This window comes from Elephas maximus, chromosome 1 (assembly GCF_024166365.1).
Source record: "Elephas maximus indicus isolate mEleMax1 chromosome 1, mEleMax1 primary haplotype, whole genome shotgun sequence".
NCBI classification, from domain to species: domain Eukaryota; kingdom Metazoa; phylum Chordata; class Mammalia; order Proboscidea; family Elephantidae; genus Elephas; species Elephas maximus.
Window position 1 is genome coordinate 136,457,968 of NC_064819.1, and position 10,825 is coordinate 136,468,792.

The 10,825-nt window shown below is 44.0% G+C and overlaps 2 protein-coding genes across 2 annotated transcripts in view; both read right to left on the minus strand.

The window, feature by feature from the left end:
* Positions 1-1,714: 1,714 nt before the first annotated feature.
* On the minus strand, positions 1,715-2,698 carry LOC126070016 (putative KHDC1-like protein). Its single transcript, XM_049873767.1, has 3 exons — positions 2,578-2,698; positions 2,226-2,408; positions 1,715-1,887 (listed from the first exon to the last, which is right to left on the minus strand). Exons 1-3 carry the CDS (start codon positions 2,696-2,698, stop codon positions 1,715-1,717), a joined length of 477 nt encoding a protein of 158 aa, XP_049729724.1.
* Positions 2,699-10,438: 7,740 nt separating this feature from the next.
* The window catches only part of LOC126070023 (KH homology domain-containing protein 1-like), an 824-nt gene continuing 437 nt past the window's right edge, over positions 10,439-10,825 (minus strand). Inside the window, exons 2-3 of the mRNA XM_049873779.1 lie at positions 10,792-10,825; positions 10,439-10,518 (exon numbers count right to left, since the gene is read on the minus strand). The exon at positions 10,792-10,825 is cut by the window's right edge and continues 149 nt beyond it. Of these exons, the coding sequence (XP_049729736.1) occupies positions 10,439-10,518; positions 10,792-10,825 (114 nt within the window). The remainder of the gene's footprint in view (positions 10,519-10,791) is intronic.

Here is a 10,825-nt window from a genome sequence, read left to right on the forward strand (position 1 = left end):
GAGTGGCTGGGGAAAAGAGGATGGTTGGTTTCCACAGAACGCATCACCCTTCCATATGATTGTTAAAATCCTTCTCTGCCAAGGTCACCCTTATGTGAGAATTCACGTGAGACACAAATAACTCACTTCTTTGGTCCATTCAGAGAGGTCTATCCACATAACCTCTTCCCCATAACTCCTTGTCTCTAATTTTCCAATAATGTTCCTTCCAAGTCTCTGATCATCCAGCTAAACCATTGGCCACAACCCAAGAATTGAGATTTCCAGCCTCCTATACTGTGAGTGAATAAATTTCTGTTTGTTTGAGCCATCCACTGGTGGTATTTGTATTATAGCAGCTCTGAATTAACTAAGATATGGAGTAAGAGCTATTATGGGAGGAAAAGCCAAGTGGAAACCCTCTCTTTTCCTTTGCGTACACTGATGTAATACCCTTCCTGGATTGCCAATCACTGTCCCTACCTGTGCCCCCAAATTACTAGGTACTCACACCTTCCCCTTTCTGTAGCTCAGATTGCCACCACCCTCATGTAAGCCATGAGGACAGCAGAGGTGCTTTTGGGATCCCTAGATCTCCACCCCTGAGCCTTCTGGGTTATGCTCTGAATCTGCCTCCTGTTGCCAGAGATCCAAGAGCTCACATGGTGGGGGCAGATAGGGGACGGCAGGCAAGAGGGCCTCTCACAAGAGGGATGTGATGGCAACTCTTCACCTTTAAGGTTAACTAACTCTAATGCTCTGGGTCTACAAGCCTCTGATTGCCACCTATTTTCCCTCCCTTTCTTCCTATGTACAGCACCTCTCCCTCACTCTCCCCTGGAAGTCACTGTTTTCACTCAATCTAGAGCAGCAGAACCAGACTGCCAGTAGTCTGAGTGCAGCAGTGCATGTAAGAACAGTTTTTTGTGTGTTTCAGACTCCTTACCTTAGCTGGGCCCCCCTAGAGTACCCCAAAGGTCAGCCCATCACCTTGTCCCCAGAGCTGAGCACTGGGACTACACCCAGGAGACCTTCCTGGGCAGGATAAGCTCTCCAAAACCAATGAGGACAGCGCTTTTTTTTTTAATAATTTTTATTGAGCTTTAAGTGAACGTTTACAAATCAAGTCAGTCTGTGTCACATATAAGCTTATATACACCTTACTCCTTACTCCCACTTACTCTCCCCTTAATGAGTCAGCCCTTCCAGTCTCTCCTTTTGTGACAATTTTGCCAGTTTCTAACCCTCTCTACCCTCCTATCTCCCCTCCAGACAGGAGATGCCAACACAGTCTCAAGTGTCCACCTGATACAACTAGCTCACTCTTCATCAGCATCTCTCTCCAACCCATTGTCCAGTCCCTTCCATGTCTGATGAGTTGTCTTCGGGAATGGTTCTTGTCCTGGGCCAACAGAAGGTTTGGGGACCATGACCGCTGGGATTCCTCTAGTCTCAGTCAGACCACTAAGTCTGGTCTTTTTATGAGAATTTGGGGACTGCATGCCACTGATCTCCTGCTCCCTCAGGGGTTCTCTGTTGTGCTTCCTGTCAGGGCAGTCATCGGTTGTGGCCAGGCACCATCTAGTTCTTCTGGTCTCAGGATGATGTAGGTCTCTGGTTCATGTGGCCCTTTCTGTCTCTTGGGGAGGACAGCACTTTGAAAGGCCATGCACATTAACTTACTTTTTTTATTGGCTGTATTTCTGGGTAAAACACATTCTTCCATTTAGGAGACTTAGAAAAAACGACCAAATGGCAGTGGGATGCCTGCAAACCTCGCAAGACAGACGACCTCACCCATTCCAGAGGCCACTGCCACTTCTAGGGAATGAGGTCGTAGGATGGAAAAGGAGCACAGGTTGCTCTCAGTCAGGGGCTGGTTCCTGACATGCTGCAGCATCTCCAGGCCTGTAGGGAAAGAGAATATCAAGGGCTGGTGAAGCTGGAGCACAACTGGGGCCTCAGGGCAGGCCAGACCCCCATGGCATGCTGCCGGGGGTAGGAGAAGTCACACCCAGCCCAGGCCTTGCCAGAGGCACCCTTCACACAAGCTGGGTCATCCCCTTCCCTCTTCAACTGCAGGCAACCAAAATGTCTGTGGCTACAAGGCACCTCCCTCTCCAACAGGCTCCAGGAGCATCAATTCCTAGCCACCCCAATGGCTCTTGAGAAACCAGAATCCCCCACAACTCCACCAGAACTCCATCTCTGAGCCCTCAACCGATAATTCAGCCAGAAACACCTACCTTGTGCCTGACGTTTGAAGCCCTGAATGCCCAAGCACAGGAACATCTCCAGCAGCCAGCGCCTTGCCAATATCGGTCCAACTACTGTGACTCGCATCTGGCCCGAGGCAGAGAACCACGGTTCCAGCTGAATGAGGGTGCAGCTATGCTCCTCTATGCGACAAAGGTCAGCGTCGGATGGGCCTGTGAGCACAAGAGGTGGGAGGTGGGACATGCATAGACCCCTAGCACCTCCTTGAGGACAGAGATTCATGGGTAGGGACCTGAGACAGATGAGGTGGAAGGGAAAGGGAAGGTTTAAAGACCAGAAGAGGATGGGAAGGAGGGTGGGAGATGGGCAAGGACCACTCACCAAAGATATGCTCCTCTAGCTCCTGATCCATGTAAAACACCAACGGATCCACAAAGTTTTCAGGCACAGTCCACCATGGCTTCTCCCTGCGAGCCCTCTCCCTGCGACCCCTCTCTGCCATGTCTTCCTCTGCTCTGACCTAGTCCAGAATGGGGCAAATTAAGTCCTAGGCCCAGGGCAACCCATTTATAAAGGACTTGGATAAAGTCGAGAGGAACACACGCCCTATGCTAAATAATGACCTTTCACAGACCCACCTCTTAGACCACTTGTGGTTCGACTCCAGAAAATCCACTCTGATTGTCTACTCTGAGTGAGGAAAATCCTTTCATGCCAAACTGCATGATTGGATCAGTTTTTATTCCTCTGATCCCCAGGAAGCCAGAATTTTCTTCACTTTAATTTCAAAGGATTTTGTAGGCCACCCAAGCTGGGCATGAGCCAGAGCAGAGGTTGAGGGATGGAAGATACTGGAACAGGAAGACCCCAAAACTCCCTCCCTGGATTGGAACAGACATTGCCAGCCAGCCAATGACTACCTGGAACACAAGTGTAGTCAAACAATATTGGGTTTATTTTGTGTGCTGCAGCAAGAGAGAACAAACAACACAGGAACATAGAGCCTCCTTATAAGAGGGAATTCTGGGGAGATTCTTACAGGATTTGGGTGGTTGATTCTAAAGAGGGATAAGGGAAGCACAGGCCATTTCTATCAATGGTGACAACTCGGTGGTTATCCTTGCAATTTGGATCCAGGAGGTAGGGAGATTAATGTGGTCTTGATTGCAGAGTGTCCTTGTCTCTCTCTGGCTTCAGACATAGTTACTAAGCAGCCTTTTGTATATGTTGTTCCACACAGTCACTGAGCGGTCTTAATTGGTTAGAGTATTTTGCAAGAGATGTTTGTGTTTGGTAGGGAACATTAGGAGGCACAAAGGGTTTGCAGTGGACTCCTAGCCTAAAGGTTGAGGATTTGGACCCACCCACCTATACTGAAGAAGGAAGGTCTGGTGATCTGCTTCTGCCAAGATTACAGCCGAGAAAGCCCTCTGGAGCAGTTCTGCTCTGTCACACATGGGGTCACCATGAGTCAGAATCAACTCAAAGGTAATGTGTAGGGAACATTAGAGTCTACCCGTCAGCTTGCATCTGTAAGCTCCTAGAACTCATTCTTTGCTTTTTGGGTTTTATTTTTGCTTTTTCACTTTCTCACTCTCCCTATTTGGCCAAAGGAAGACAAACTCCGTCCCTAGGACGTTCGTCTGTGGGTTTCAGAGTGACACCTTTGTCAAAATCCATTTGTCAGAAGGCTATTCAGAGAACACTGTCTACATCTGCACTACAGTTAGTCTCTCCTGGCACTTTTGTTGAAAGATTAGATGTTGAATCATCTGAAAATGACAATGACTGCACTTAAGACTGGACATAATGCATTGGTCAACTGCAATACAGACAATTACAAGAAACAAAACCATCATCAGTCCTAATAACCTGCAAAGGCAGGGGCCTAGATTTCTAAACCAGGCCATAAAGTCACGTCCCAAAATCCATGAGAATCTGTCCTAGAGAGCCAGGTAGTCTTTTTCTTTGAATCTGGGCACAAATGGTTCTCTCTGACCAATAATGTTTTGAGTAGTTGCCTCAAGTAGTGTTTGCTGTTTAAATTAAAACAAACAACAAAAAAAAAACTTCTTGTCTAGTCAAGAGAAACCAAGGCTAAGGAATCAGCATGAAATTTAAACTAGTTTGTTGGGCCTCCAAAGCAGAGGTAGTGTCACTTATGACTTCTGCTAGGGTCATAAACAAATGTTGTTCCACCTTTTATGTTTGTATTATTCCTATTAGGAGATTGGAGCTCTCGGAAAATAGATGAATTAGGGAATGGATGATCTCTCCCGGGAGCTCTTCAGAATAGTGCACGCTTTTAGGTCTCTGAGTGTCTTTCTCAGAGAAACATATTTTCCTGTAGAAGTAGATGTTTTCAAATATCGGAAAGTCTCCAGTAGTTATTCCAACCATTTCCACAAGACAGGCTGGTGTAAGAATCAAGTGAAAGCCTCATGTCCACAAAAGAAGTTGTACCTTAGTGACCCACAAAATTTATGAGACATGTAAGTGTCATTTATCACAATGAAAGCAAAACAGTTACTGGGCCATTAAGGTGTGAAGACTCCTTATGATGGGTCTGGGAACTCACTGAAAATAACTACTGACCAATGCAGCAAGGATAGCCTCAATATTTGTTCTTGCCCTTATCATCCTACCCCTACTAACATTGCTGAAATAACTTCAGCAGAAGTATTTTGTTACTTGGGGTCAATGTTCAGTATGGATAGGACTGGAGATCAGGATTAAAACTGTGAGGAAAAGTCAAATTCCAGAAGGGACCTGTAGAAGGGAATCTGCCTTTCAGTGTTGAAGGGGACGGCTATTAAATTTTTGTTACCTGAATCAGGTGGAGGATGGTAGACCCTGTAATCCAATTTAGCACAATAGCTGTAGTCTGAGAAAAACACACAAGAGGAGCTTTTACATTTCCTGAGGTACCAGAGAAATACTACAGAGGATGAAAATGAAATATGGTTTGTGAGAGCATCTTGAAAGGTTTTGGTTGATCACTAGGGGGCACCAAACTACAATGATAAGTAGGGCAAACTGAAAAAGGGAGGACAGAGCTATCAGAAAATGAATCTTGCTTTTTTGTCTGGGAAGGAAACTATATATTTCATGTCATCTTCGGCTTAATGTGAGAGCTTTGGACCAGCAGTCTTCCTCCAAAGATCACTTGCTTCTGGAAGATACTTAACATTCCTCATTCAGATTTTCTGATGAATTCCTTTCCATGAAGTCCCAAGGCAGATTCACCTCTGATTTTTTGAAGTTGAGTCTCTTCCAAAAGATGAAATCTCCAGGTTTCCAGTCATGCAGAGGCTGACTAGCTGGCTCTTTTGGGAGGGCTGCTTATACCTATCAATGATAAGGCTAGATGTATCAAATGAGTCCTTTGTAATACTTTAGAAATCTGAGCTTGCTAACGTGGCAGTGTACAGGCTCAGAGGTGAAACTCTAAATGCATGAGGTAGCTTATGGGCCCTATCTTGGTTATCTAGTGCTACTATAACAGAAATACCACAGGAGGATGGCTTTAACAAAGAGAAATTTATTCTCTCACAGCCTAGTAGGCTAGAAACCTGAATTCAGGAAACTAGCTCCAGGGGAAGGCTTTTTCTCTTGGTCAGCTCTGGAAGAAGGTCCTTGTCATCCATCTTCCCTTGGTCTTGGAGCTTCTCCAAGCAGGAACCGAAGCTCCAAAGGACACACTTGGCTGCCAGCACTGCTTTCTTGGTAGTATGAGGTCCCCTACTCTCTGCTACCTTCCCTTTCCCTTTCCTAAGATAAAAGGTGGTGCAGGCCAAACCCCAGGGAAACTCCCTTTACATTCGATCAGGGATGTGACCTGGGTGAAGGTGTTGCATCCCAACCTAATCCCCTTCGATGTAATCCCATCTTGCCTCATTAACCATAGGCAGAGATTAGGATTTACAATACATAGGAAAATTATATCACAAAATGGAGGACAGCCACACAGTACTGGGAATCATGGCCTAATTGAGTTGACACATATTTTGAGGGGACACAATTCAATCCATGACAGGTCCTATGAGCATTTCATTTCATTGTCATCAAAATTAATACCAAGGTCTCGAGACCTTTCTCAAATTTAGTTTAAAATTCATTTTTTCTTTCTGCTGTTTTGTTTTTTTAATATTGACTTCTTCTTTTTTTTCCAAAAAGGTGATTTATTTATTAATGGGTATCTTGGACCTGTTTTTTTTTTTTTTTTAGCAATAGTCATATCTCACTTAAAAAAATAAGTTGGAATTTCCTAGATTCGGGAAAAAAAAATCAAGCAATGTTTTGTTACCATCAGAACCTTGGCTATCAGTCAACAAATAGCCTCAATCCATTCTAAAAATAAGCAAACCAAGTCCAGAACATATATCCAAGCTATTCCTGGGGGCAATGCTTTGGTGAATGCTACTTGTTCAGTTGGCTGGGACTCATAGCAAACTCTAGAGAACAGAGTAGAACTGCCCCATAGGGTTTCCTAGGCTGTAATCTTTAATCTACAGATTGCCTTTTGTACCCTTGGAGCATCTGGTGGGTTCCACCCCCTGATTTTTATGTTAAGAGCCAAGCACTTAACTGTTGAGCCACCAGGAGTCAAACTCAGCCCCTAGTAGCCAGCAATCATTGGTATTCCTGGGCTTCCAGATACATCTATCTGCCTCCATCATCTTCCCATAGTGTCTGTCTTCCCCCTGTATCTCCTTGCTTGTCTGTGTGCCTGATGTTCTTCTCTGGGGACTGGTCCCTCCTGATAACATGTCCAAAGTACACAAGACAAAGTCTCACCATCCTCATTTCCAAGGAGCACTCTGGCTATACTTCTTCCAAGGCAGATTTGTTTGCTCTTCTGGCAGTCAATGATTTATTCGATAATCTTTACCAATGCCATAAATCAAAAGCATGAGTTCTCCTTCAGTCTTCCTTATTCATTGTCCAGCATTTGCATGCATATGAGGCAATTGAAAATGCCATTACTTGGGTCAGACCCACCTTAGTGCTCAAAGTGATATCTTGTTTTTCAACACTTTCAGGAGGTCTTTTGCAACAGACTTGCCCAGTGCAATTCATCCTTGGATTTGTTGACTGCTTCTTCCATGGACACTGATTTTGGATCCAAGTAAAATGAAACCCTTGACAACTTCAGTGTTTTCTCCCCTTATCATGAATGTTGCTTTTTGGTCCACTTGTGAGTTTTGTTCTCTTCCTGTTGAGGTATAAACCATCCTGAAGGTTCTCTGATCTTCACCAATTAGTGCTTCAATTCCTCCTAGTTGTCAGCAAGCGAGATTGTGTCATCTGCATATTACAGGTTGTTAATGAGTCTTCCTCTGATCCTGATACCACTTTCTTCTTCATATAGGCCAGTTTCTCGGATTATTTGCTCAGCATACAGAATGAGTAAATACAGTGAAAGGTTACACCCTGACACAAACCTTTTCTGATTTCAAAGCACACAATATCCCATTGTTTGAACAACTGCCTCTTGGTCTAGGTACAGGTTCCTGAGGAGCACAATTATGTGTTCTGGAATTCCTATTCTTCCCAACATTACACATAATTTGTTATGATCCACACAGTGGAATGCTATTGCATTATCAATAAAACACAGGTAAACATCTTTCTGGGATTCTCTGCTTTCAGCCAGGATACACCAAAATAAACAATAATATATCCCTCATTTCACGTCGTCTTCTGAAGCTGGCTTGATTTCCTGGCAACTTTCTTTGATGTACTGCTGCATTGGTTTTTTAATTTCCTTCAGCAAAATTTCACTTGCGACTGATATTAATAATATTTTCAATAATTGCCACATTCTGTTGGCTCAGCTTTCTTTGGAATGGACACAAATACTGATCTCTTCTAGTCGGTGGCCAGGTAGCTTTCTTCCAAATTTCTTGGCACAGATAAGTGTGCATCCGTTTGTTGAAATATCTCAATGGATATTCCTTCAATTCCTTTGTTTTTCGCCAACGCCTTCAGTACAGCTTGACTTCTTCCTTCAGTACATCAGTTCTTGATCCTATGCTACCTTCTGAAATGGTTGAACATCGACAAATGGTTTTTGATAAAGTATATTCTTCCCGTCTTTTTCTGACTCTTCCTGTGTCATTCAGTATATCACCCATAGGATCCTTCAAAATTGCAACTTGAGGCCTCAAATTTTTCTTCCACTCCTTCAGCTTAGAAATGCCAAGCATATTCTTCACTTTTTGTTTGTCTAACTCCAGGACTTTCCACTCTTCACTATATGCTTTACGTTGTCTTCTCGAGGTACCCAGGTATGGAATAGAAATTCCTTCTTGCCACCTAATTAGACTAATGCAGGTCAACTGGGCATTCCTGGACCAGTAACAGTCACTATGGATGTGTGGGCCCTGATTGGCTTAGGCAGATTAGGATTCCTCCTTTGGAGCTAGGGAGGCTGGACAAACCTACTCAAAGCTGTAGTTCCATCAGAAAAAAAAAAAAAAAAAAGGGTGGTAGATAGATGTGGCCGAAAAAAAAATTTTTTAGTAACTTGCCCAAGATTATGAAGCTATGTAGTGGACAGGTAGGATTCAAACACATGGAGTCTCAGTCCGGTGTCTGAGCTATTAATATGAACTTGTTGATCCTGGGCTGTGTCCACACAGAAAGCTTTGGTGACTGGGATTTAGAGATCAGAATTACAGCCTTGAGAAGGCACAATGTTAATTTGATCATTCCTGGGTGTGAAAGTCAGAGGCAGAAAATATTCCTTTTGCAAGTGTCTTTTAAAAACAGAGCTTCGGGGCAAAGAAGAGGCACTTCACCAAAGACATTCAGGCAGCTAACAGGTACATGAGGAAATACTCACGATTGTTAGCCATTAAAAAAAAAAGAGAGAGAGAGAAACGCAAATCAAAACTACATCGCACACCAACAAGTCTGGCATTAATCCAAAAAAACACAAAATAATAAATGTTGGAGAGGTTGTAGAGAGACTAGAACACTTATACACTGCTGGTGGGAATGTAGAATGGTACAACTACTTTGGAAGTTGATTTGGCACTTCCTTGAAAAGCTAGAAATAGAAGTACCATACGATCCAGCAATCCCACTCCTTGGAATATATCCTAAAGAAATAAGAGCCCTCACACAAACAGATGTATGCAAACCCATGTCCATGGCAGCACTGTTAACAATAGCAAAAAGATGGAAACAACCAAAGTGTCTGTCCATAAATGGATGAATGGATAAACAAATTATGGTATATTCACATAATGGAATACTTCGCAATCATAAGGAACAATGATGAATCCGTGAAACATCTCATAACATGGATGAATCTGGAAGGCATTATGCGGAGTGAAATTAGTCGCAAAAGGGCAGATACTGTATGAGACCACTATTATAAGAACTCAAGAAAAAGTATAAACACAGAAGAAAACATTGTTTGATGCTTATGACAATCAGGGGGAGGAGGTAGAGGGGTATTCACTAACTAGATAGTAGACAAGAATTATTTTAGGTGAAGGGAAGGACAAAACACAATACAGGGGAAGTCAGTACAACTGTACTAAACCAAAAGCTAAGAAATTTCCTGTTACAATCAAACCCTTCAAGGGACAGAGTAGCACTTCAAGGGCAGGGGTCTGGGGACCATGGTTTCAGGGGACATCTAGGTCAATTGGCATAATAAAATGTATTAAGAAAATGTTCTGTATCCCACTTTAGTGAGTGGCATCTGGGGTCTTAAAGCTAACAACTGGCCATCTAAGATGCATCAATTAATACCAACCCACATGGAGTAAAGGAGAATGAAGAACACCAAAGACACAAGGGAAATATTACCCCAAGAGACAAAAGGGCCATGTAAACCAGAGACTCCATCAGTCTATGACCAGAAGAACTAGATGGTGCCTGGCTACCACCAATGATTGCCCCGACAGTGAATACAACAGAGAATCCCTGATGGAGCAGGAGAAAAGTGGGATGCAGATCTCAAATTCTAGTAAAAAGACCAGACACCTCAGCACCAGGCATGCACAGAGAAGACCTTCCTGGGCTGAATAACCACTTCCAAAGCAATGAGGACAACCATGTTAAAGGCCTTGTGCATTAGCTTGCTTTATTTTATTGACTATATTTGCTAGTGCAGATATCATTTACGAGGAGACCTAGGAGAAACAAGCGATGCCTACTAAACCACAATAGAAATGGGTGCCTGCGAATCCACAAGAGAGGCAGGCACACCCACTGGGTCTTCAAATCATGGCTTCAGAATGGGAAGTGAGCTGAGGACTTCATCCGTTAGGGGCTGGCTCCGGACACGCTGCAGCATCTTGAGGCCTGTGTGTGGAGAGAGAAAGAGAAAATAGATTCATCCCAGCCCAGGCCTAGCCTGGTGCCCCATCCACACCCACTCCATCTTCACAGTCCCTTCTCCACTACAGGCAGAGAAAAGGCTTTAGCTTGGGACCCTTCTTCTTTCCCTCCCCAACAAGCTGGAGGAGCCCAGATTCCCCGCCACCCAAGCAATTCTCGAGAGGCCAAGATGCCACATAACTCTGCCAGTGCTCCACTACGCATACCTAAACCCACAATTCAGCCAGAGTCGCCTACCTTGGGCTTGAAGTTCAAAGTCCGAGCTCCCCAA